Source organism: Pygocentrus nattereri, chromosome 23 (genome assembly GCF_015220715.1).
Source record: "Pygocentrus nattereri isolate fPygNat1 chromosome 23, fPygNat1.pri, whole genome shotgun sequence".
Lineage (NCBI taxonomy): Eukaryota > Metazoa > Chordata > Actinopteri > Characiformes > Serrasalmidae > Pygocentrus > Pygocentrus nattereri.
Window position 1 is genome coordinate 10,939,559 of NC_051233.1, and position 27,804 is coordinate 10,967,362.

At 40.0% G+C, this 27,804-nt stretch overlaps 1 protein-coding gene across 7 annotated transcripts in view; it reads left to right on the top strand.

Annotated features, from left to right (window-relative positions):
• Positions 1-405: 405 nt before the first annotated feature.
• The window catches only part of mtmr4 (myotubularin related protein 4), a 94,022-nt gene continuing 66,623 nt past the window's right edge, over positions 406-27,804 (top strand). Inside the window, exons 1-2 of one of the 7 annotated variants that reach the window (XM_017725134.2) lie at positions 406-527; positions 21,058-21,170. In XM_017725134.2, the coding sequence (XP_017580623.1) occupies positions 21,168-21,170 (3 nt within the window). In that variant the 5' untranslated portion in view covers positions 406-527; positions 21,058-21,167. Of the gene's footprint in view, positions 528-9,972; positions 10,064-15,823; positions 16,087-16,428; positions 16,445-21,057; positions 21,171-27,804 lie in introns of those variants that run through there. The other 6 variants (XM_017725131.2, XM_017725132.2, XM_017725133.2 and 3 more) reach the window with 6 other exon arrangements.

Below are 27,804 nucleotides of genomic sequence, written 5' to 3' on the forward strand. Positions count from 1 at the left end.
GCCCATCTAACCATAAACCTCTAGAGACGCCTCTGCTCTGCTTAAACACATGAAAGGTGTAGAAAAATCAGACGATTTCCACTCAGTGCAGTAAACAAACTGTAAAATGTTACGGCGGTTCTCGGTCTGTCTGATTCCTTTTTTTCGCGAAAATTCCTTCGTTGCGCGCCTTTAAAATCCTCGTGCCTCCACGCAGCGGGCCACATGACCCACTAGTGCCGCGCTGTGATTTTCTATTGGTCCGTTTTTTGCCAATAAACCAGAGTCCCCGCCCACTCTCTCGGTTTCGCTGGCAGTGATTGGCTGGCGCGTAGGCGTGTTCGCGCCTCTCCGTGACCGCGGTCCTCGCTGGCGCGAAGGATGGAATGGATGACGTTACAGGAGCAAACGCCTCGGCTCGCTATTGGTCGGGCGCGCGGCTGAAGCTCGCTCCGGATTGGTCATCGCCTGTACTGTCGGCGAGTGAACACGGAAGTCGTGGCGTCTCCTGAGTCACCGTTGCTATCAGCTGATTTCTTTCTTTCTGAGTGAGTAACACGATTAAAATCTCTGTTTTGTGCTCCGTTCTGCTACGACGGTTTGTACGTGCGATTCTTGTGGGCATTTCCATATTCTTCCGCTGCGGGACGCGCCGTTTAAACTTGCTGTTTGGGGTATTGGATGCTTTCCCGGACAGTATGTGTGTGTGTGTGTGTGTGTGTGTGTGTGTGTGTGTGGGTCGCATGTTAGCGAACGCATTTGCAGTGAAGCGGTTAGATGGTGAATTTCACAAGAACCGTTTCGTCATCGCTCTTTCCCAGTCTGCTGTTGCCCATGACTACAAAACAGTCCACGTTACATAACCTTACACACCCGCGGGTATTTCACAAAGCCAGGGGCTGCTCCACTAAGCAGGATTTAAGTTAGACAGATAACTAAAGCCAAAAGACGAACCTGAAATCCGCTTCTTATTGGAATTTTCCCGTTCCACCTTAAATGATGCAGTACCTACTGTAACACTCTTACATGTAACTGCTGCGCGGATTTAAGGTGGAACGGGAAAATTCGGACTAGAAGCTGGCGAATCGGAAGCCAACTTCAGCCTAGTAGCTAGAAGCCCGTCCAACAGGAGGAGAGATGAGGGACGTACCTATTGGACAGCCCATACAGTGCCTTAAAGGGAAAATCCACTGACTTTTTGAAACTTGTGCATAGCTGAGTGATTTAAGATTTTATATAGTCAGTCATTCAGAGTGATTTGATTTTGAAATGCTCTGGTCTAGAGAAAATTGCGGAGTCAGAATTGTTCACAGCGATGGTGAATGGAACCAGACATTGCAGAAAGTTGCTACATTGTGTTTTTATGCATGCACTGTTTAAAGTTTGTGACATTGTTTTACTGATGTCTTGAGGAAAGGATTGGGCCTAAAACATTTTTCAAAAGCCATTTCTGGTGAAGGAGTACATGTAGTGAGGCAAAAGAGTCCCCAGTTAAATAATAAGACCATTTTTGATCAGCAACACAAAAATATCAGAAGGCGTGTGTTGGTTCACTGGTCACTTTTGATGGTAAATAAAATAATTTTTGTGTTTTATACAATGCGACGGTTCCCATCATCGCCGTTGTAAAGAAATGTGAGTTGGCAGGTTTTGCTAAAATTGAATCATTTCACATCAAACTATTCTGAATGACTTTGTTTACATTTCAATGACTGAATTATACATTTAATTTTTTTTTAAATCAGTAGAATTCCTGTTTACGTTAAGCAACTTGCTGGAGGACCATGCTGGCCAAAATGAAAAAAATGCTTTTCTTAATTTTTGTGTAATTGTTGTGTATTCCCAGTGCCTGTTGGGTGTATTTGCATAGTGCATGCCAGGTATTGTAGTGAGAGAACATGTGAAAAATGTGAATTCTGTCAAATTGATAAGGCTGCGAGATACAGTGCTGCCCTGCAGAATATTACATAACATGACAAACAACATACTAAATGCACGTTTTAGGCCACATACTGTTTTAAGACAAAAGTGGGTTAGGCATACTTCGTTCACTGAACAACAAATTTATGGAATTTCGACGTATTCCAAAGCACAAGTTTGGTGTCCAAAGAGTTCTTGTCTAGTTTTGCACTGAAGCTTCAGTGTTTGCATAGCTAAAAAATAATGAATGTCACCTAAAATCTTTCAGGGTAGGCTAAACTCCAGTTATACTAGTCTCATAGCTCCACTGCAAAACTATTTAACTATATTCGAGATAAGGGGAGAGTTTTTCGACATCACTATTTTGTGACCATTAACTCATACAATAGCTAACAGAGGGTCCTAGGTGTTCTAAAAACTTGAACTGAGTTTTCCTGTGTCATGTGAGGAAAAGCAGCTGGAATGTTTGTTCTGCGCATGATCACAGGTACGATATGCTTGCTTTGTTGTGTTGTGGCAATCAGAAATAAGCAAATATTCCAATCTCCTTCAGTTATGTAAGATTTCTGGATCCAATGCTGCTTTACTGGACAATCCGATTGGTGCCAACCACCAAAAACACAAGCTCAACAGCTCCTAAATCATGCCTCATGTTTCCCGACATTAAGTCTTGTTGGGTACTGCAATTTTCTCTACTAGTGAAGAAGTTGTTTACAAAGCTGGCCAGCAAATGGAACCCTAGGGACGATTTCACAAAGCAGGGGCCTATCTCACGAAGCTGTGTTTCTTTCTTTAAGCTTAGTTACATCTAACACTGGGTTGTTAGTTTTACAACTGTGGATAAGTTTTTACTGTGATATATTGACGTGGCAACTTATGATCGATAGTATCCCCAGTCGTAGATCAATTTCATCTGTCGCGACTGTTAATCAAGGTGGACATTGTTTTCCGTGTCTTTAAGATGAACAAAAGTAATTGTATCGTAGTGAGTTTTCATTTAACAAGTTTTCTTTAAACTTCATGTGGCAGTGTGAAGTAAATCTAGATCTATCTTTATGACGATGGTATATTGCACGCGATATCTCCAGCCTACACTGGGACAGGTTAAGTACCAATCAAGCACGGATATCAAGAATATAAAGCAATTATTGCTCCAGCAAGCACTAATGCATTGGTAACATGATTGCTTTTTACTACTGTTCTAGTTGCTTTACTTTCTGCATGTGCACAGTATGATTACTTTTCTCTTCTTTGTTAAACAAACCTTTTCATACTTCATGTGACTGGCTGTTTGTCATAAACGTCACACTTTTTTGTGCTCAGCAGGATTAATTAGAGCTTCTATCTAATCCTGAGTTTACAGAGAAAGTTGATATCTGCCGTCATAAAATGAGTTAACTACAGCTGCGTTTGTTAGGTTTTGTGAAGCTGAAAAAAGTCAGGAACCGTGTCTATGTTGGATGTGTTTTCTGAGACAAGCAATAGGATTCCTCATTTAGCGGAACAACTTTAACGCAAGTTTTGATTTTGGTGAATTCTACATGTTGCCTTGAAATCAAGGTAGTTGTGAGGCTGTTTTGAAAATTTTTGATCATGAATGTTGAGAGGAAATGCATATGGTTTCAGAATCACCTGAAGAAAGTGAAACTGAGTCTTGTGACTGCACGGGGAAATCATCTTGCTTGTTGTGTTTACCAAACTTGGTAACCACTAACCACATGGGCTACTGCGTTTCACATGAGAAAAGTTATGTTACGTTGAAATGAGATTGTGATTGAAACTTCATGCGCACTGTTGCTTGTCCTCTTCAGTAATATTTTTAGATTGGTTCCAGTTGAGGTTGCTATGTCCTTTCCATTCCATTCCACTTGTTAAATGTGACAAAAACTATTGTGAAGTTTAGTTGTAAGTCTTTTTCTTCACTTTGAATGTTACTTACATTTACCCCAGAAAGTGGTGTACAGCAATAAAAAAATGCATTTTGTTTTATGTATGACCTCTACAGGAGAAGGGGAACAAATGTGCTCATAACACTGAGTCAGCCTAAGCAAATGACTAATGCCAACCTGCTTATAATACTAACTTCCACTCATTTAGTTCCATCGTTTACTCTGTCAGGGCTGCTGAACCTGCCAAGCACCACTGCCTCAGTTGAAATGCCTAATTGATGGGCCATGATCATGTTACAGGTCAGGCTACACTTTAAATAGCCTCATGACTTGCGCTTGAATTGGACTGAATCTAGGCCTCCACAGCATATGTTTGTGTGCCTCCATAGTAATAACATGGTGATAGTTTTGGCATTGGAGTGAACCGTTCTTTAGTTAGCAGCTTTTAAGTCCCTGTCCAAAAGGGTAAGCCCTTGTTATGCAACAAAGTTAAGAATCTAAGTGGTTTATGAAATAAAATACTGTGCCCACACAATACTTTGACTTCCTGTTCCTAATCTTGAAATCGGCCAATGGTTTGGGTGAAAAATAGGTCTATACATTCCCGTACTTGCATACCTACTGTACACAGATGGGAATGTTTTTCCGTAACAGTCTTCTTAGACTATGTATAGACCAGTGGGTTTTAATGTCCACATTTTTTTTGTTCCAGCTCCATCACATCAGGGGCTGATTTCCCAGACATGGATTAAGCCTAGTCTTGGGCTAAACTGCAGTGCCAGTGCTAAATCACTATTAGGAATTCTTTTAGTACATGCTTGGGCCTAATCTGGGTCTGGGAAAGTGGCTGCAAGGGTCGTAGAAAGCTGATTAGCTGGCTTGGGCAATTGTCAAAAACTTTTGGACAGGCTAGTACTGAGGGGTATATTGCAAAGCAGAATTTTAATGGTTAGCCAAATCTTTTAAACCTAAAGGTCAAGCCTGTAGGCCAGATGAGACAATGGCATTTCTATTGGACATTCCTAACTTTTGGCTTCAAGTTATCCAGCTATGAGGAATCCTGCTTTATGAAATATAAAATACGACCTTTGGCAGACATTCTTATCCAGAGCGACTTACAATTGAATAATTTTACACAGGAAGGCAAAGCAAAGGCATAGTTAGGAGTCTTGCCCAAGGACTCATATTGGCATAGTGTAGGGTGCTTGCCCAGGCAGGGGATTGAACCCCAGTCTACAGCATAGAAGGCAGATGTGTTACCCACTACGCTACACCAACTGTAAATACTCTCCTGGTTGAAGGGTGAACTGCTCAAATAAAATAATCGGATATTAGGGTTTTTGTGAATCTGATTAAGAACATGAGTATGATCCAACTTAGAATGCAATTGTAGTGGTGGTTGGTTAGTGTAGTGGTTAACACCTTTGCCTTCTACGCTGTAGACTGTACCAATAAGGGTCCTTGGGCAAGACTCCTAACACCACCTTGGCCTACCTGTGTAAAATGATCAAATTGTAAGTCGCTCTGGATAAGAGCGTCAGCCAAATGCCATAAATGTAAATGTAAATGTAGTGGTTTGGCGTAGCTGTGTTCCCTATAGACGGGAGACATATCAGAAGGAAGTGTTTGTGTAAAACTGCAGTGTGTCTGCATCACCGAAGTTGTGGAGTATCTCATGCTCAGGCCAGTAAGTGTCATAAACTAACTGCTGTGTCTCCAAAAACTGCCAGCGTAAGCAGTGGGTTCTGTTTGACAGTTAGAGCGCCAGTTATTTTTTTTTTGGGTATTAGGTTGCATGGAAGCTGTTGTTCCTCCAACAGTGAAACAGACCCTTGTTTGGCTCTTAGAGGGCAATTTGACACCACTAAAATCCAAACACCCTCATTACTCACGTTTCTCCACTTTCATGAGGGTCATGATGGAATCTTCTAGCTGTGAGTAGATTTCTAAACTACTGAAGTGATTTGAATGCAGATCTCTGAGGATCTCCGAGGTGCAGGAGGAAAACCGTCTCTACTGGCACGTTTATGGGAATAGAGATTTATTTGTGCAAGCTTGCTGTGCACCCATTGCTTTAGATTGCTTTTGATTCAGACAGTGTGATTGTCTTAGAAGGAATGAATGACATGTTGGAGCAGGCAAACTAAGTCTGAGGAAATGGAATGCTTGGCAGTTTTCCTTGGAAGAGAAGGAACATGCACATGTCTCGCTCTATCTCTCTCACTCTGTCTGTCTCTCCCACACTCACAAACTGTATGACAGCATTTCTTCTTTGTAGCCTGCATTGCTTTAGCAAGCAAGCATACATGCAGGAAGTAGTAGGTGGTATATTATAAAGTTTATATTATGGTGAAATGATACACTGCTGATGTCAGGACAAACCATGCTTCTCCATTTTTATAGTATTTCAGTGTTTGACATCATTTGGAAAAGTTTGTTGTAAAAAGAAATGGCCCAAATGTGCATGCACACACACACACACACACACACACACACACACACACACACACACACACACACACACACACACACACACTCATATACCTGGGGAAAATGTATTTGTGTAACGATTTCCAAGCCTTTCCTTCAGGAAGCCCAGTACTGTTCATCACTCAATTCCAGCTTTGGCTAATCAGTGATTTATTAAGTCGGCTCAGCACAAACAGTGTTAATGTTCTTTCATGTCAAGTCATTTGTTTCATGCGTGCATATAAACTCGCACTTAACATCTACAATCATTAGACACTGCGGGAGTTAAATATCCATTCATTCAAGTCATTCATGCTGTCATTATCAGACAGGGTGGGGGGGGTGCTAAAGGCAAATGGGCTAAAGGCTAACACTAAAAAAATGCTTTTATGTTTCTTTCTAATGTCTGCAGGCTGCGCTAATGTTACCTCAGACTGCAACTGATCACACAGGAGATGAACTATTGCTGGAACATCTCTGACTATTCAGTTGAATGTGATAACCTGTTTTGGACTGTTTTGAACATGCTTGTTTGCACGGTATGAAGGTTATGATGAAACAAAGGATTTTAAACCTATATTCCGCACACTACTACATGGATGCATGCATAAATAAGGGCATCCAGAGACCAGTCACATGCTCTAACGTCCTCTGCAAATATACTATAAACTATAAACCCTTAAGCGAAGCATTATAACTGTATAAATGTTTCATTAGTAATTGTTTTATAACTGTTAACCTTCAAAAGTTTAAATACTTCTTCCACCATATACTGCCCTCCAGTGCAGCTGTTTGGACTGTTAGAGGTCTCTTCTTGTATATCTTCTGTACGATAAAGGTTACTCACATCTGCCTTAGTGGTTTTATCATACATTTTTATCATGCCTTGAACTTTGATACAAGACCGAGCTATCCAGAGAAACTAGCAGTTTCAGGATGGCTCCTTTATTAGCATGCCTTCAAAAGAAACCAGAAATGAAAGTCTAATTTCTTAAAGTAAGGAAGTGAAAACAATCCAGTCGCCGTGTTTGCTGTTTTGTTGTCGGTCTTTGCGGAACTTCAGTTTTTAAAGAGCCCATAGACATTAAGCTTTATGATCATTCAAACATGTGGAAAGCGTTGCTATTTTGGTGTTTGCTACTAAAAGTCATTCTACAATAACAACAGATGTTCTTCATTCATCCATAAGCTTGTGGCCTGTTAAAATATCACCATGCCGAATGGTTGGACCTTGCATTCGGCACATGGCTTGATTTGTTGATAAGGTGTATCGCTTGATTTCTATGCAGGCTGTATTGTTTAATGTGTAATCTTTTGCGCTGCATATTATAACTTGTGTAAAGTGGCTTAATATTAAACTAATGTTTAATCAGTGACAGAACTTCAAAAGCATGTGGGTTTCTAAATTCTTGACCTGTGCTTAACTGTTTAAAACACCAGCACTAGTAACAGTAAGATTTGTGTAGTAGGACTTCTGTATTGTCAAATTAGCAAAACCTATTTTTTTCCATTTTTTTGAAACTTGAAATGAACATTTAATGACAACTGGACTAAAAGTAATGATCCAAATGTATTTTGATGTTAATGTGTGTGTGTGTGTGTGTGTGTGTGTGTGTGTGTGTGTGTGTGTGTGTGTGTGTGTGTTTATTTATTTTTCCCTCCCCTCTTTCCTCATGGATGCAAAGTTCTATTTTGACGGCAAATGCACAATAAAACTGGAATCATACAGGCTTTTAGATATGTTCTTACATGTATATTTATATTAAAAAATGCATTTATTATACTCCAGAAGACCAAATAGTTTAGGCAATAGCTACTGAGCTAAAATATGTGCATTTTAAACATTTTATAGATTTAACTGAATTTATAAATCTCTATGAATAAATGCTGTATTTGTTCATAATGCTAAAAGGGTAGATTTAGTCCTGATTTCTTTAAATGTTTCAATTTTATGAATCGTAGTTTTATAAATGACAGATTGACAAGATATGTCAAAAAATATATTGGACATAGCCCAACAATTCCCATCTCCATGCATCCCTCGCCATCTTGCATCACCCTTTTCTGTGCTCATCAAGTGTTGTTCTTGATGTTAATGAGCATATTGCTGATCACCAGTTTCTAATGCAAGTTGACTTAAAATTGCCTGTAGACTTATTATGTAAACGTATTCTTCATCAACTCTGATCCTAAAGGGCCAATCCCTTCACTGTTTTGCATCCAACATTTGTCTTCTGAAGGAAATCAAAGGTGTGTCCACTCTTTAACACTCAAAATGCATATTTCCCAGCAACATTACAATGACTGTTTTGAACTTGCTTAGTGATGACTGCTTTGCTTGCTCCAGCCGCTCTGCAGATTCTGAATGAAGGCTAACTGAAGGCCCAGGTGGATTGTGCGGCATGTTGAGTAATCCTCATAGCTGATGCAGTGAGTGAAGGGAGTGGGGAGGGTTGGCTGAGCTTAAGCAAGAATGTGCACTTTAGAAGAGTGGGGTGCGGGGCATCTGCAGTAAATCTAAATCAAATTTTATTTGTACAGCGCTTTTTACAACTGATGTTATCACAAAGCAGCTTCACAGAATTGCAATCTACTGTCACTACAGTACAGGGTGCAGTCAGCTGAGGACATGCATGCATCAACCTGCTTCCCACTGTAGAGGGTGTGACTGAGGGAATGTAAACCATGCCCTGCAGAGACGGGGTGTTCTGCCAGAAGAATCTATAGCAAGCTAGTATGTCCTAATGTATGTATGTCCTCAGTGTGTGTTTGTGCAGGGGAGGGTGGGAGCGGTCATCTTTAACATAAATGTTTATCATAATTTGCAGAACATTTGTGTTTGATCAATGAAACTGATTCCTTTGAGCAAGTCAAGTTCTAAGGTTGTCATGATAACTCATCTGGACTTGATTTACCTTCTCAGTGAATGTGCGATGACTGGTTGGCACTTTGCATGGTGACATATTGGAGATGTGTGTTCTGAATATTTTTGATATTTGAGTATCCATAAGAGTTAATGAACAGATATTCAGTTAGAAGCAAAGAGAAAAATACTACACTTGCAAATGCAACCAAACAACAAAACTTTTAAACATACTCTTGCCATCCATATGCCTCCCTGCATGCAAAGGGGAGGCAGAAATTGACAGAAGACCCCCATTGTGTGTAATAGCTGCCGTCAGAGTTCAGCTACTTGGCTGCACAGTAAGTCATATTGTTCTTGTTGACAAGAAGACCTGGATGTAGTTTGAGCAGGTTGGCAGAAGTTTCAGGAATGTATTTGTGGAAGAGATTTGGGTGACTATTGACCTGTAGTGATTTATTAGCTAACTGCAAAATTTTCACCCCAGATGTGTTATCGAACACACCTTGGCTTCTCACCCAGCTTTTCCTGTAATATAGTGACAGTCCTATTCAGTTGTCTAAAAACTTTTTCTCCTTCTATCAGAAATAGGAAATCCTCAGTACAGACATGGTATGAAATGGGAGAAGGGGAGGGTGGAAACAGAAATAAACAGAGAACAAGCTTTTAGGGGAGGGAGGTGGAGAGAGAGTGTGTGTGTGTGTGTGTGTGTGTGTGTGTGTGTGTGTGTGTGTGTGTGTGTGTGTGTGAGAGAGGGCGAGTGAGAGAAAGTGTCACCATCAGTTATGGTGGGAGGGGAGTGAGTAAGGGAGGAGTGAGTTCACCAGCTTTCAGAAGAGCACTGACTCTGTAAACCAAGAGTGGAAAACTTGCTCAAACTTTCCTTCTGTAAACTCCTTCCTCAGCATTTAACCACAAAGCTCATCTGCTGCTCTTCTCTCAGGTAAGAAAGAGCTCCCAGAAGTGCACCACCATCGCCAGACATTAAACCTGTTGGCTGAGTTTGTCTTTGGTGAATTAGTGAAATGGATTTACAATCATGGCGTTTGCAGTGTGGTTGAAGGGGGTGTGTCATTCAAGGGAGTGTGTGTACGCTGTTGCGAGCTCTGCTGCAGAAGCAAACCAGATAACACTTAAGCTGCGATCGAGACACAATTTACTGTAGCTTGTTAAGTTGAGGAGAAACAGATAAGCCATTCATTTAACTGCCTATCAGGGCTGCACTGTATTATACTCATTGTATTCACTAGGTTAGCATCTTAAGTATCTGGCAAAGGGCTGCAATTAATGTTCACTGTTGAAGTGTAGAGCTATAGCAGTTACAATCCATTTATATTTGGAAATAGCAGCAATCAAGTGAGTGCTCTAACAAATTGCTAGGTTTGCTAAAGGTGCCATGAGTGCCCTGCATATTGTAAGCATTATTAAAGAGTATCGGTGTTGATGAGTTTCTGTATCAGCCCGATATTTGCAGAGAATGATGGCTTGGATGCCTTTAGAGAGGTCATAAGGATGAATTCTGAAACTAATCTAATGTAGCTTCAGATAACAGGCACACGCTGTATAAATAAAAACAGGTAAACTAAGTTTCATTTCAACCTTCTGCACAGCATTTTTTCAACTTAGTTTAGTCAAAAGTTCCGTCTCCAAAACACAGTCTAAAGTCATTATGTATGATTAGGGATTTGTAGTAGTAGTGTTTGAGTAGTTTCAGCATGATGGACTACTTTTAGATGATCTTAAGTGAAGTACTTCAATTTAAAACAGCTCTTTGGAAGCTTTATAATTTTTTTGATGTAAAAACATCATATTTTAATACACAATTTTTGCTGAATTTAGAACAATATTACAACCCATAAAATGTGCTCTGTGCCAAAGTATTTTAGATTTTGTTTTCTTTTTTTGCATCATGTTATACAAGTAAATAGAAATTGTAAAATGTGCAGGAAAATGGCATATTTACGGTTGTTCCCAGCAGAGTGAATAATTAAATTATTTTTACTTAGAAAATCCACAAAACATGATATTTGGTCAGAGTGGGTCTGGGCAATATAATAATATTTAGCGTTATTGTGATAAATTACGTCACAGTATGCTTTTCCGAGCATATCGTGGGTATTGTCAGTACTTTTAAAACGCTTCCCAATGGCATGTTTGATTATGGAGTATAATTAGTCCTTTTGTTGGATTCAGGGCATCAAAGCGCATGAAATGCTAAATATAGATCTTTGTATTCATAGTTTTGATAGTATTTTTTATTATATGGCACTACTTAGTTTTTTCCAATTCATCTGAGGTCAGGAAAAATACATATTGCAACAAATCAGTTATGATGAAAATTTATTAAAGTGTCATGAGTCACATCCTTCACCAGAAATTTTGGCCACATCACCCACCCTGAGACCAGGGGTATGCAAATGTTGCAAATGCATTGAAAGATGTTAATGAGCTTAAGCTGCACTCACTTAACTGCCTAAAAAATAAGCCAGTCTATTGCAGTAAGTAAGAATCGATGCTTGTGTTGCAGTGAAGATGATTACCTTGGGCTTGATTCACCAACTTTTCCTGAGAAGAAATTTCTTCTTAAAACCCACTTATGCAGTTTTTACCAAGACTTTGACCTTCACCAATGTTTTCTTTCTTAGGTGAGAACAGAATCTTCGCACACTCAAGAGCACAAATGTGCGAACAGTTCTGTGGTTCGTGAATCTGATGTAGACTTTTTCTTAGGACCTTCCTCAAGAAAAAAAATATTGGTGAATGAAGCCTGTTTTTTTTTTTCTAATGTGAATAGGTGGATGAAGCAAAGGTGCATTTTTAAGGCTATCATAATGGCGAAAACATAAATATGTTTGTTCGTGTGGTTGTGTAGATGTTGCTTTCCTATAAAATTAGAATAGAAGGTGTCAGACTGGAGTGTACGGAGTTGAATAGAGGATTGTTAATATCCCCAAAACAGCACACATTCACATTTTGTGATGTCATGATGTTAGCTACATATGTCTTTCTGTGGAGAAGTAGAGTTCAAGCCTGCTTTTACGTGCTCAGCTCAAGGCCATTAAAATAGCTTATTAGTTTTGTTAAGAGGATCAGGTCAGTATCTGATGTTTCAGTGTTGGTGTTGGTAGTGATATTGTGCCATCTCTGCCATTCTAGTAAGGGTGCCGGCCTGTGTTGCATGCCACAGAGTATATAGTCATGTGCAAAAGTTTGGGTGCCCCTGGTCATATAACATTTTTCTTGACTTTCTAAGTGAAAATAGATGATCATGTTCTCTAATGAGAACACCTCTCTGCGCACTTTACATCACAATTACTGTTTATGTTCTGAATTTAACAAATTGGGAAAAATATATAGAACATAAGATGTAGTCTGTGAGAAAGTTTTGCTCATTATGTTCATATTTAATTTAAAAAAGGAATATAACAGAATGACCAGAAATTGTTCAGAAAAATACCATGTTCCCTGTAGAAGATGTGTTAGAAAATAAGACCAGGGGAATTCAAACTTCCGCATACAACTTCATGAATTGACCCCTAAACTTTGTGGCCTTGTTTATAAGTCTCCTGTGGGTATGAGACTGGTTTTACTAACAGCATTTTTCAAAACTCTGAAGCCCAGAGAATTTGGTTATGTGACCATTATTCCTGTACGGTCACAAACCAGACCACAACCACTGCTGTGGTTTGACACTCCACTGCAACTGCCACACGATTACAGGTCTCTGTATTGAGGTGCTCACCCTGTGTACTGATACAGTCAGCAGGCTTTAATTAGGCTGCAGAATTCCACTCATGTCCTTCAGTCCTCTGCATGAAGCTTAGTCCACATTCTGCTTCAAAACAGCTACTGACATTTTTTAAATGAAAAGAATCACTTAGGAGTTGAATAGTAAGTTTACCTCCCATGAACCTTATTGTGAGGTGTGTGTTGATAAAGGTAATATTACGACTGCTGAATAGTGGCCTTATGTTTAAAGCAAGGGTGACCAGACTTTCTGTCTTTGGGGTTGAATGGTAATATCAGTGGTAGGCCAAGGGTCAGAAAGACAAAACGGCTAGCTACGGCTAGCTAGTGTAACAAGTGTATATAGAAAACTTTGCAGCATGTGTGCTTTCATAGTGTAAAGATGTAGTATTCTTTAAATACTGTGATCGTTTCCTTACATATAATAATTTAAATTCCCTTAATATAATAATTCCCATGAAGATATTCTTCACTCTAGTGGTCCCTAAATCTACTCTTGTCTATGTGCCATTGTCAGTCATTGTTGTGATACACCTGTGTTTGTAACAACCATGTGGTATTAAAGTTGAATTGGAAATTAAAAAATTTTTCCCTTAATGTGACGTATCTTTGAGTAAAATATGATATTTGGGTGAGAAATTATGATGGCTTGACTGGATCATGAAAACGGGCATATGACGCTTTCTGCCTGTAGTGCACGGTAGTAAAATCAAATGTAACAAGGAGTTCAGAAGTAAATATGTCACTTTACAGATCGAGAAGAAGCAAGAATTTTGTCTACAAAATAACAGGTGCTTCATGTAAACAAGGACATGCACTAACAAAGTTAACTAGGTCCATTTTCAGGTTTACGTTGAGGGTCAGATTTAAAAATAATTTTACATTACTGTTTTATTATAATAAGTATTTGGGGGGAAAATCGCATCTTAAAGATTATAAAAAGTGTTTGTTCTCCAATTGGGTGAGGGGGTAGGTGAGTTGAACATTTCTGGCAGACCATATCAAATGTCTTCACAGGCTACCTTTGGCCAGCCCTGGCCTAAAGTGTCTACAGTATTTAGGTACACTATATTGCCAAAAGTATTCACTTACCCATCCATATAATTCAATTCAGGTGTTCCAATCACTTCCATGGCCACAGGTGTATACACCTGTACCTAGGCATGCAGACTGCTTCTACAAACACTAGTGAAAGAATGGGTCGCTCTCAGGAGCTCAGTGAATTCCAGCGTGGTACCATGATAGGATGACACCTGTACAACAAGTCCAGTCGTGACATTTCCTCATTACTAAATATTCCACAGTCAATTGTCAGAGGTTTTAGAACAAAGTGGAAGCGACTGGGAATGACAGCAACTCAGCCACGAAGTGGTCGGCCACGTAAAATGACAGAGCAGGGTCAGCGGATGCTGAGGCGCATAGTGCGCAGAGGTCACCAACTTTCTGCAGAGTCAATCACTACAGACCTCCAAACTTCATGTGGCCTTGAAATTAGCTCAAGAACAGCATAGAGAGCTTCATGGAATGGGTTTCCATGGCTGAGCAGCTGCATCCAAGCCTTACATCACCAAGTGCAAGCAAAGCGTCGAATGCAGTGTTGTAAGATGTCGCCAGTGGAGACGTGTTCTCTGGAGTGACAAATCACGCTTCTCTTTCTGGCAATCTGATGGACGAGTCTGAGTTTGATGGTTGCCAGGAGAACGGTACTTGTCTGACTGCATTGTGCCAAGTGTGAAGTTTGGTGGAGGGGGGATTATGGTGTGGGGTTGTTTTTCAGGAGTTGGGCTCGGCCCCTTAGTTCCAGTGAAAGGAACTCTTAATGCTTCAGCAGACCAAGAGATTTTGGATAATTTCATGCTCCCAACTTTGTGGGAAAAGTTTGGAGACAGCCCCTTCCTTTTCCAACATGACTGTGCCCCGGAGCACATGCAATAACTAGAATTTCAACACATCAAAATTAAAGCTATGAATTCGTACTAGTGAGAACTACATTTATGCATACATGCTACATTTATGTATTGAAATTTTAATTTTGGTTTAAATATAGGAATTCCAGCTATTTATTTATTTATCTATTTATTGTTCTATGTTTTCCGTAATAACTTCAGATATTAAGTTCCCATCACTCCCATTGTGAACACTTCTGACTTGGTTTCGTAGAACGGAGCATTTCATTTCATTTAGCTGTTTTATGTTAGTTTTGAGAAAGTTTTGGCCTGAAATGTATTTTTAAAGCATTCATGGCAGAGAAGAGTATGCAAGGTGTTCTGAAGTAAAACGGTACCCAAAGGAAATGCATGTTTTTGGATTTACCACTGTTTTACCTTTATCAACACTACATATGAAAACTCAGAAGAAAACTGGTTGTTGTTAATAGTAAATAAAAGGCTAGATTTGTGGTTTAGGCATTGTGAGCCCTGGTTCCTGTCATTACCACTGTAAAAAAATCAGGTCTGTAAGTTACGGTGCACCGTTTTACCACCCTCCATCAAACCACTCAGAATGACTGTTTACATTGCAGTGACTGAATTATCAAATGTTGCTAATGGTAAAATAGTCATAAATCTGTGTCTTTGGGGACTATTTTGGCTTACAACACCGTACCCCTCTGCTAAAAATGCTTTAAAATAAATGGATTAAAATACATTTTTAGGCGACAATTCATCTCAGAACTGTGTCAGACACCAGGCAGAATATATAAGGGAGATTTCAGAGGCATTAAACTCTTTTGCCGTTTGGTTCCTATCACCACAACTGTGTACAATTGTGACTCGGCACGTTCCTGTAGAGCATTTCCCGTCAAAGCACTCTGAATCAGTTTATTTACATTTGAACCATTTGATTGTGTAGAAATTTTGAAAAAGTCGAGTTCCCCTTTAAGTCTCCTCTGCTATTCCAACTCACATGAACCTAATCGTTTAAACACCGCGTAGTAAACACGCCCCTCTTTCTCACAACTGCTCTGAAGTGTTACGTCGCTGACCCTCGACTCCTCCGTCCATGGACAGGCGTTCGGAGGGTCGGCGTGAGGCTCTGCTGTAGTCGTGAAACTCTTCGTGGTCGGCGGACCCTCGCTGAGCGGAAGAAACGGCGCTACAAGCAGTACAACGCCGTCACGTACGACACGCCTGCGAACGCACGTGTCCAGCGTCCAAACACGCATTCCAGCGCTGGAAGCGGGCTCGGGGAAGCGGGGGCTGCATGTATTCCCCCCAGCAGGTACTCCGGTCCTTTTCCGTCTGAGGACGCTTACGGCTCGAGTCCAGCCAGTTAAGCGGATGAACTTTTCTCTCGAAGAAGAAGCTTCTAGTTCGCATTTCCCTTACCACCTTAAATGGTGCGGTAGCCGCTGCGCCATTTAAGGTGGAACGGGAAGTTCGAATACAAAAACGGTGTATAGCTCTGTTTCTTAGTTTACGCTGACGGTCTCTGTGTTTTATAGCGACGCAAAGGTTGACTGTGTGAAAATAAGATAAAGTAAAAAGGTCTAGTGAAAGGAAACGCTAATGTTGTTGCGAACAGTTTAAACGCTTCTGTTTTACCTCAAGTGAGGGTGTGAGGAAACCGTCGTGTACAGGTATGCCGGCGGAATTCGTTCGCACGTTTTACCTCGACCCTACGCCTCAGCGGGGATATTCTTTGTTTTACTGAAGTTTAATAAATGTGTCCGTTTCTTTAAGACTGATTTGGAGCTGCTGTTAGGCTTTAAAACGAAAGTATCCCTGTAAAGGTTACGTGTGTTTGAGGAAGAGAGAAGCAGCCAGGAGTGGGTGTTGGAAAGTCCAAGGCACGAGTTCTCTGTAATGTTCTCGGTCCTGTTTTGGTCTGTTTAGGCTGTAATGCTCTGATTTTAGAGAAGTCCCTGCCTGGTATGAGCTTGGCTTCTGTACCGGTTGATATTATCGTTGATATTATCGTTGATATTATTATAGAATTTAGAATTAGAATTAATAACCACCTGTCACTGTGTTTGCACACTGAGTAAGACCTCTGCATTTAACCCATCCGTGCAGTGAAACGCCCACATACATGCACGCTAGTGAACACACACTCTAGGGGGCAGTGAGCACACTTGCCCAGAGCAGTGGGCAGCCCTATCCATGGCGCCCGGTGAGCAATTGGGGGTTAGGTGCCTTGCTCAAGGGACTGTCAGCCGAGGGATTGAACCTGCAACCTCCCGGTCACAGGGCTGGTTCCCTAACCTCTAGCCCTCTACTGCCCCCTATATTAACACATGGCTTTGCTTTAAAGTTTTGGTCAAGTATTCGCTCTATTTTTAGAGCTACATTTGATTATAGTATAATACTTATATTGAATATCTTAATTTTTCAATTCTGATTTGGCACTTTGAGCATGGTATCTAACACGGGACAGTTAAATGCAGTTCATTTGCTTAGGCTTTCAGATTGTTTTCAGATACAGTTTGTAATTTAAGTTTTTGGTGTAATTTTAAGAACAGTCCAATCAGAACAGGCTCCAGTTTATAAGCATAGAATACCTGGGAAGCATGACTTTGAGTGGAAACTTAAAGAGGTGTTCAGGCCTAAACTAGTAACGTTTTTATTTTTATGTTATGCATGTTGTGCAGGCCAGTTTGATGTCCTCTGTCGGGTTTACAGAATTGACAATTTTGTTGTCTGTCCATTAGTTTTCCGTCGCTACAATACCCAACCATGCATTCTGCTAATACATCACACAACCCTTGTGGTTAAGGTGTGCAACAAACCCTGACATCTAGTCACTGATGTGGTGACTAATAAATATATGTATGGTGCTCGTTATTGTTACTGAAATATCACTAACCTCAGATAGTATCAGACTTGTTTGTTTTTGTATATCCTGAAGCACTTGTCTTTCAAAACGTACTTGCACCTTCAAGAGGCATCATCATAGTGGCTTTTGCTAGTCTTTAAAGCTGGAAACCTCACAGTAGAGAATGTCATGGCACTCTTCTAAGAGGTCAGAGGTAAGAGGCTGTGTTCATAAAATGTAGCTCTAATTTGAATTATTTTATTTTTCACCCACGTGCCTTTTAAATATCTGATGGTCTGACGCCTAATTTATTTGAAATATTGTGATTTTTATTAACACCTTTCAGTCCTAGTTTCAGTGGTCAGGTTTTAACTAAATGAAGGCCTGAGGTATTACGGTCGAACTCTATGACTTTGCTGAGAGGAGTACAGAAAGGGAAATTTGCAAACCCTCTTATTGTTCTGTGTTCTCCGCCAGTGCCTCCCGAGTTCAGGGTTCCTGTGGAGTTTTCAGTTTCCCTTTCTTGTAAATCAGGGCTCATCCAATAAACGCTGTTAAGGAGCGCATAGCTCACTATCAAGGTCAGCTCGGCAGGATGGGATGGCATAAAACAGAGTATGTTGCCATATGCGTGTCAGCTCCTGTGTTGCACAGATGCCGACGTACACGCATGTCCACACACATGCGCCGAGGCTGTAAATAGCTTAGAGAGTAAGGTTAATTAGGCAGCCAGACCTTCTTTTCTTAATAAGGTGTGTCTGGGGTGCTTTAGGCTGGCTTTACACGGTGAACCTTTCATGCAACTAGTTGCAACATGAACTTGACAGTTACACAATCCAATTTGAAAGGATTCAGAGTTTCATACAGCATTTGTAGTTACTTCCCCAGTTAACTAAATTAGCAGCTTATGTTTTTGATATCTCATATCGTTCTTGCTATCCAAGTCATCTGTGAGGTGCAGTTTACATATTTGCAGCATTTGTATCATCTTTGTGTATTTCTTTTTCTGGCTATCAGACATTCTTTTTTTCTATAATACATGTCATTTATCTATCTAGTGTTCTCTGTGTTCTATTTGAGCTTTTATCTGCTGTGTGTGTTAAACCTTTCAAAGTGTACATTTGAGTAGCCATTATGGATAAAGCCTACTTGATGTCTCGCTCATTTTGTTCTAGAAGCACTGCATGTTCATTGAGGATCACAAGTCCTTTCTGTTATAATAAAGTAGCAACAAAACTAGAGACCATAGCTAGGCCAAGTTAACAGCAGCTAAAGAAGAAGAAAATGTGTCCTAAGCAGCCGCTTAAACAGCTATTAACACGGCTATTTAGAGAAATGTTAACTTTTAGAAACTCCTATTTGTTGCAATGGCTCAGCAAACTGATCAAATGAAAACCTGCCAACATTGAGCCAGTCAGGGGAGGGTGTCCTTTCAACTGCCCTGTAAACCAACTTCTGTTTTCCATCCTTGTCTATAAATGCAGTGATTTATGTTTCATGAAGTTAAGATGCTTGTAGCTCTTGCAGCTGTTCACCCAACATGTTTAAAGTTCAGTTATGTTCACGTGTGGAAATGTCTTGCTATAGTTTGCGTAAAATCAGTAAATGAACAATGTTTGTTTTAAACAACTTTTTACCATGGTTGGGAACTATTATTGCTGTAACTTATGTAACTGTCACTGGGCATTGGCCTAGTGTGCTGAATGTTGCTGGCCTTTGACTGACCAAGGAGTTTACTGTCATGACACTGATAAATTTCTCCACTGTGTTTGCGTGTGAGAGAGAGACATGGTGTGTTTTCAGCATGTTTGAGGGTGTTTTCACATAGCTCTTTTTAAATGAAGTTCTTGTAAAGTGAACCTGAAAGGGGAACTAACTGCTTTTTGTGTTTGAAGTGTAAGTCTTTCTGGTCCTTTTTCTATGAGATTACAGATCACTTCTTGCTCACACAACAATTCCATTAGAATGCAGACCCCTTTCGCACCATTTATGGTGTGTGCAGTGCTTGCGAAGTGGCAGCATTCCCTGATAAAACTTACCTTTCAAATGGCGAGCGGACCTACCAGACACACCTGCTGCTCTCCTGTTGACAAATGACACTGCTTGTCTTTCGCAGTGGGTACTGGTGAAAATCTGCATCTGCAATGAAAATATTGTGTTTGAAAGGGCAGTGGTAAATTTTTCATTCATTCATTTTTCATTATTTGTTCCATATAAATGATCCTTGGTGGTCTGTTTTTACCTGTTGAAGTGCTGGACGACAATGGCTGTGTGTAAGCTGAGCCTTGAGGTCTTTGCCATAAAGCCAACGCAGACTGGGGCCGTTTTGTTGTCACCAGGCACAAATCAATCAGGAACCTCAAGCAAACCAAATGGAGACCACTTCAGGACGTGGTCAGAGTTCATTTGGTATTTGGGGTCATTTTGGAGGGGTCTGAGTTAGTTTGACGTGTTCACATATACGCAGAAAACCATGGCTCAGAGGTCCTGAAACTGTCCTAGTGTCAAAACTCCCTGAGACTATTTGTGCCTTCCTCAAATTTTTAAACACTTCCAACGTGTCAGACCGGAAGCCGTAACTATTTCTTCCCTTTCACAAGGGAGGTCTAAAGGATAAAATCCTAAATGACATGCATTCCCAAGAAAGCAGCCTCCAAAGACAATCGTTTTAAAGAAGCCTTATAATGCATGTTTATAAGGGGGGGGAGGGAGGGAGGGAAGGAAGAAAGCTTATCAAAAGTAGATTTCTCTTGCACTTTGCTACGTTTCATGGTCAAGGGAATAGGTTTTTGTGAAATAGTTTGCGGCCATTTGGGCCGCAATCACAGACGGATTTGTACCCATAAAACGTGCAAGTTTTCAATTAAAACAGTGCTTTGACAAACAGCAGACAGCAATTTATATGGTGCATGAAAACTAGGCCCTGTTGTCTGTAAGAGCTCACCAGACTTGGACATTTTTAAACATGAGTTTTAAACTTGCTGTCCACTCTGTTAGACACACCTACCCTGTTAGTCCAACTTGTAGATGTAAAGTTGAGACATCGCGTCTGTTGCTTGCGCAGTTCGTGTCGGTCACGCTCTAGTCCTTCATCAGCGGTCAGCTGCTAACCAAAGGACGCTGTTATCTGGATAGTTTTGGTTGATGGGCTATTCTCCGTCTAGCAGTGATGCTGAGCCCTTTCAAAACTCCAGCAGCACACACAAGGACTCTAACATACCATCAACATGTCCATGCTGCTGCAGCGTTGAATGATCCACCAGCCAAACAGTACCTGCTCTGTGATGGTCCTGTGGGGGTCTGACTATTCAAGAACAGGATAAATGGGAGCTAACAAATGATGCAAAGAAACCAATGTACTTAAATGTTTCTGAACACACAGCAGGCCCAGAGCTACGCTGTGTTTCTGACTCATGGTTCTGGTGCTTTCTGTTTTAGCAGGAGCTGTAGCAAAGCCACAGCAGGAGCGTGGGAGAGAGGAGGAGAGAGAGGAGGAGTGCGGGAGGAGCTGGAGCTGAGACCCAATAAGCACAACATCCGCCAACAACATGGTAGGAATGTGGCGAAAGTGTGTTTGTTGCCTACATGTGAAGAAACTGTCAAGTCGCAAACATTTTACACATTAGGAGTCAGATTAAGTGTAGTATTAAAGTAGACTGACAAATGGTGAACCTCACACACGTAGCATCAGTGTTTTACAGAATTTCTAGGGTTTTTTTTTTTTTTTTTTTTTTGGTGTCCGGGCGCTACACTATAAAATTAGAGTATCACGCAATTAAGTTTCAGCTATAATCACTCAAAACTCTACATTTCTTCTGTTATCAGTAGGCTTGAGCCAATTGATGATAATATTTGTAAATTGCTGATAGATTCCATCATTTGCAATTGATTGAATTGTTGGAAAATGTGAAATTTCTTTTAACATGTAGTCCATTTTAATATTAGTCTGAATATCTTGGTTGCTTCAGAACATTTTGCAGCAGCATGAGGCTTCACTTTTTTAAAACTTTCGCCATGTTTGTGCTATGTAAACAGATAAAGCCATGCTGCATTATGACCATTAAAAAAAAAAAAGCCTATAATTGTTAAACCTAATAACAGTAGTAAGTCTATAATGACAGTAAGGAAAGCGACAGTAACAGTAGCCTATTTAAGCTTCACTCTAAGCAGTAGTCATTTTATTATTTTAACAATTAGCAATTTAAAGGCTGTAAACATGCAATTTGTTAAACACAGTAAAAGCTACTATGCCAAACTATAGCAGGAACAAACTAAGCTTGCAATTTTTTGAGCAGAAATTCAGCATGTTTCTCTGATTTAAGCAGGCTTTTCAGTCGTGTTACTGTGCAGCCTACCATACTGAAAGAGATTATTGAAGAAAGGAGCAGCCTACTCTCATTTTACTTCTCCAGGAAACTTGTTCTTTCCAGCTCTCAACCTGAAAATTGCTTCAGAGTGTGAAAATTCGTCAGAAGGGGCAAATTGGGCTAAACATTGTGTAGTGGAAGCCAGGATTGAGACTGAAAAGCCTATTCTGTGAGAAATCCTCTCTCTGATTTCATCTAGGATTGTGTTTAAACTAGGAGTGGTTAAAAATATAACCTAATGATACTTCTTAAATAGGGAGAGACTGTATCAGCATTCATTTTATCTGAATCAGAAAGTTTTTATCTTGGTTGTTAAAATGGAGAAATTTAATTTTTATAGTTACTTGCCAGAGTGATTGTGATTATTCTTGGTCTGTGTTGTGTGTGATGCATTAATGGCTATTGTTGCAACAAACCTGCATGACCATAAGGAGAATTTAATGTATATGTATTAAATTTTCCATGCGTAGATTTTATTTTTCATTTATTTATTAATTTTGGTAGCCTTTATAGGAAAAGCAGGAAATGCCAGCCTTTCTGTCTACAATGCACAAAAAAAACAATTTAGTGTGATGGTGAATGGGAGTTTTAAAAGTTTGTCTTCTTTGCTGTTTGCTTAAAGAGGCACACTATTTAATCATAATGCATCACTTCTCATATCAGGACCAGATCCACCAGCTTTATCGAACATAGCTTTTTAAAGTCTGTATCGTACAGCCCTAAAGACGTTTTTCTCTTCTGTGCTTGCTGGTACTAACAGACAGTGATGTAGTTTAAAATTAAGTGCCTTTGTCTCGTATAATGCATGGATGGCATGTAGTATGTAGGAATATATTTTTTATCTTTCCTACCTGCATTAGCCATGGTACGTACCAAAAGTGAGGTGAAGGTCACTTACGTTGGGCACTTTGGTGAGTTGTTGCCAGTGGAATGAGGAAAAATGTTCAGGTCATATTTGGGTGCTGTGCTAATGAAGTGATTTTCTCCTGCTATTATACCTCTAAGCACCTTATCCTAAGCCAGTCTACAACAAGCATAGGATACTCACCTTACCTAGCCTTAATGGTTCCTGTGCTTTTTAGTATAGAAGGATCAAAACATGTGGAACCTGTTTGTCAGTACAGTTACATATAGCTGTGATTTAAGTTCCTGCTTCACTCCTTTGCATTTTACATATCTGGAATCCTCTTTTTCCTGTTCAAATTCACATACACTCTTAAAAATTAAAGTTCCTAATTGGTTATTGGCTTGGAAACTACTGAAAGGGCCCATATCCTCCTCTTTTTTAGTATTTATTTTTCCCCCTGTGGTCCATTTTTATATTATTTCATTTCATTCATTTTTACTGGCTGTTTTTCAGCCTCTCTTTATTATATAGAATTTAAACAGACTGGTTTTGTTAAGATGTCTTCTAATGAAAGGTAAATTGACATTGTTCTGAAAGGCTCATTCATAAAGCAGTATGAGCAGAAAGACTCCTTATAAATCAAACGTGAAGGGGGGAGGGGGGGGCTAAACTTTTATAGGCTGACTAGGCTTGTATTTAAATTCATTGATTTTTGTGACAAACATACTGAATCCAGAAAATGTTTTTATAAAAATTTTATATATATATAAAAAAACAGCTTATTGGTTGATGTGGGCCCTTTAATTTGTATCACAAATTACTCTACTTTACATTGAAGGTTCTTTAAACTTTTCTGCATCATCTCAAACCTTTAAAGAATCAAGTGATTCTTCTATGGCCACCTAAACTCAGTTTTTGAAATTTTATATATGTACTATGGAATTATGAAGAACAGCTACCTTCAATGTCCGCTGCCACTGCTCATCTGCCATTTTTATTTGACTCGTTTACCATACAAAACTGTTTGAGGTTGATTCAGAGTCTCTCCTAATGTGTTTCTATCATCACGCCTAGTTGTTCTTTGAGAGCTCCTAGCAGAGGCCTACGTGCCTGGTGTGCTCGCTGTGGCAGCAGCAGTGTATTCTGGCACTATGCCGGGTGTTGCAATAACCTGAGGGCACGAGCACCCATGAAGACCCTTACTGTCATTGTGCATGAAAAAAAAACCCAGTGTTTATTATGAGTGCGCTGTAGGGGGAGGGTTTGCTCTGGTCCCGTATAGTGAATTTCCTGTTCATTTACTGTGCATTTCCTAGCTTATATTGTATATAGGTTTTTCATAGGTTTGCGACTGGGGTTTTCATTATTTCATAAGGAACAGCTTGACCTGGGGGGTGTGTGTGTGTGTGTGTGTGTGTGTGTGTGTGTGTGTGTGGTCCTGTTGCAGGGAAGACTTATCTCTCTGTTTTTGGCCAGAGCAAAAATGCTTGTAAAATCACCCTGGAGCAGTAAGCAGATGTTAGGAAGCCTTTGATGCATGTATATGTACACTGAGAGGAAAAAGAGGCGATCATCCTCGACACATCCGCTCTTAAACGCTCACGGATGCTGCTGTTTTGGCACGCAGTGAATCCAGTAAATGTTCTCCCCAGTGAACTGAAGGAAGTTTACAGTTTCAAGTTTCCAGTGTTGCTTGTATTGTTCCCCCTCTGTGCTCCTGGTATCTGCAAAATGAACCCAGCATTGTGACGTTTTGCCAAGTCTGACACAAGCGGAGTTTGATCTAATGAAGAACTTGCAGGTGAAAGGGTGTTCTGGTGTCCTTCTTTTAGTTCGTCACAGAGCTGATCCAGTATCAGCTGTGAGATTTGACTTTTCAGGCTTGGGTGTAGAAGAGGAAAAACTTCAGTTGCAGCACTGATTTGTACAGGATCTGTACATAATACAGTGCCCTCTTGTGGTCATTAAGACAAGGAATCAGGTGTTGGTCAGTAAAAAGTAAGCTCTTTGCTCTGAGTCGATGAGTTTAAATCAAATTGTAGATCAAGCTGTAGCAGTTTGTGACCTATGGGAGGCCACAGTGGCCTCTGGTTTTTCTGCTTTGTGTAAGTCAGTACATGCTTTAAAGTAGACTTTATTGCTCCAGCTGCAGATGTTTTACCTTTTATATGACCTAAATGTTTTGTTTCTTTTCTACGTGAAAATAAGTTAACATATCCTCTACAGGGAAGGCAAATGTGGCAAATTTTTTGTGCCCATTTTCTATTTATCTGCTGCTTTGGGGAAAATAATTTTATAACATGTATATGCCACTACTTTAACACAAGACACATTTTAGTTTTCCAATTTGTTAATTTCAGCAAATGAAGTGTGCATTTAAATGTGAAGTATATTCTCTGTAGAGGATGTTTCAGTATATGATTTGAATCTAAAAATAATGAATTGTTCAGCCCTATTATATTGCATGTGTCCATGAGCATCTAAGCATCAGCCACAGCATTGGGAAATCGTGAGCTTGATTCCATGGCTGGGAGTCCTCTCTCTGGATGGCTTTGCCTTTGCTAAGCATTAAGCATGGTAACTGATTGTTTCAGATCACCATGAACCTGGTTTCTTTCTCACTCGTGTTTAGCAGGTGGGAAATTCTCCACAAGGGTGTGCTATTAACACTCAAATAGCTTTAGGTGCTTTATGAGAGCAGTGCTTTGTACCAGTGACACTGTGCCTTTGTTTTGATATTATATTAATGTCATTACTCCCTTAATATCTGCCCTTACATAGTGAAGCTATTGAATATTTTCTGAGTACTGCAGGTTTACTGTTCTCAAGATGGCAATTTTAAAAACGAGTTTAGAATTCATCAAGGTATGAACAGAAACGGCAGGTGGCCATGACTGCCTGGCCAGGTCCCCCCCTCGTTATGATGTCATGTTCCATTTAGAGTGCTGAGTGTATCCCTGCGGTGATCATTAAACACTTGGCGTGTTCAATAAACAAAGCAGCATCTGTACCCGGGCCTACCTAGCATTTGCTACTTAAGGCCAGTGGGAACTGCTGCCAGGCTGCACCTCTGATGGTCCAGAGCAGTCAGTGCCAGCTTACAGTACATAGTCTATAAGGACTCCTTCTTTGTGAGTTTTCTTGACCTGAATGTAGTTGAAGTTGCATACTGCTTATTTGAGACTTATTTCAGTGTTGTGGCTAATTTGGCTTTACTTTGTTATAGGTTGCTAGGTTTTTGTAGGTTGGTAGGTTTTGAGTAGGTGGGGTTGGTGTTGGATCAGTGTATTAAGAGTGTGTATTTCTCCTCACAGCATAAGAGTGGGCAGTATGCCAAATGATGCTTTGTATTATGCAGTATTCTGTAGTAGTTGTATTCTATGACATGATGGTAGAAATGTATTACAGTATGTATTTTTTCAGAACAAGTTGGAATGGACAAAACGTCCCACCACTACCATCTTAGTGATCTTCTTGGAAGTAAGGATTTAGGCTGTTTTTTGGTGTCTCGATTTTAAATTCTACCCTGTTTTTGACTCTGTTAGTCATAACCCTGAATTGTTAATGTGGACATGTAACTTCAAAGCCAAAATGGACAATAAGAGAGAGAATTTCAGGAGCTGAATAGCAACACTACTTTGCCATCACATAACACCTGTCCCCACCCACAGTAGTTCCTTTAAACTTTTGGTTTGTTATTCAGTACTTGGGCTAATCTTAAAGGCTGTGGTCCACTGATGATGACATTTGGGTATGTACCAAAAACGGTCATCATTCACTGTTACGTGACTATTTTCTCTCTTTATGCTCTAGAATTAAGCCATTTTGTAACTGTGCCTTTTAAAGCTGATATGTATGCAAATTGTTTCAAAAGTTTCTCATTCATGAAGCACTTTGGGCTGGACTGCTGTAGGCTGAAAAGACAGATAAATGTAAATTGATTTGTTTTCTTGTCTCAAGAACACTCACTTATCATCTAAGCTGCGTAGACATATATCTCAAGATGAATGATTTTCAAAATGGGCTGGTTTTGCAGCTTGGTTTCCATAGATGGATTGTATAGATTTGGAGGTGAACGCTACTTTTGGAAACGCCACTGTTCACATATTGCATCATACTCTTTAATTTAAAAAAAAAAAAGTGAGAGATTTGGTGATTATGGGCACTTTTGTAACAGGATTTGGTTACTACCATAAATTTGCCAACTTTGTAGTTATAAAAATGTGCAACTGAAGTAAAGGCCCACATACAGACCATTAGGGTTTACTGGGTTAAATGCAGCCTATCTTTTTTGGCTGCCTGGTTTGTATGATTCCGGAAGTGCTGAAGGCATGATGCCCGCTACATCTTCTGGTTGGGTTGGCACAGTGAATGGCACCCGGAGACCTCGTTGTGCACGGCCCCATTGCTCAGCAGTGGTAATTCTCGTTCAGCAGCAGGACAATGTAACCAGCGAGGCACTTTGAAATGGGCACAGCCCACACATCCTGCCCAGGCTCGACCCCATTGCTTATCTCTGGTGTAGAGTCTGGATGCTAGCCATGAGAATCCCTTGAACAGGGACTTAATTAGCACTTGAATTTTGCTTAAAGGGGCACTTAAGTGAAAAGTCACATTTACACAATTTCCCTCTTACGCCAGACATAGTCAACAAGCCATAACACGTTTGCTGTTTTGGCATTTGGTGTGTTTTTTAAAAAAATCTTTTTATTTATTTATTTTAAAGATTCACACTGGTGATACATGGTTAATGAGTAATAGAAACTTCACATGCCACTTGTTAGTACTGTGAGAACTGATCTCTTATCATACTGACACACTGTTATCTATAAAAAAAAAAGTATCTCATTACTAATATCAGAAGTAGTCACTGTCAAGTATTGTATTTATTTATTTTTTATTTACAGTCTCAGCAGTTTTTTCTCATGCAAGTGAAATATAAATTGAATTTAATTGCCCTTCTCAAAACCA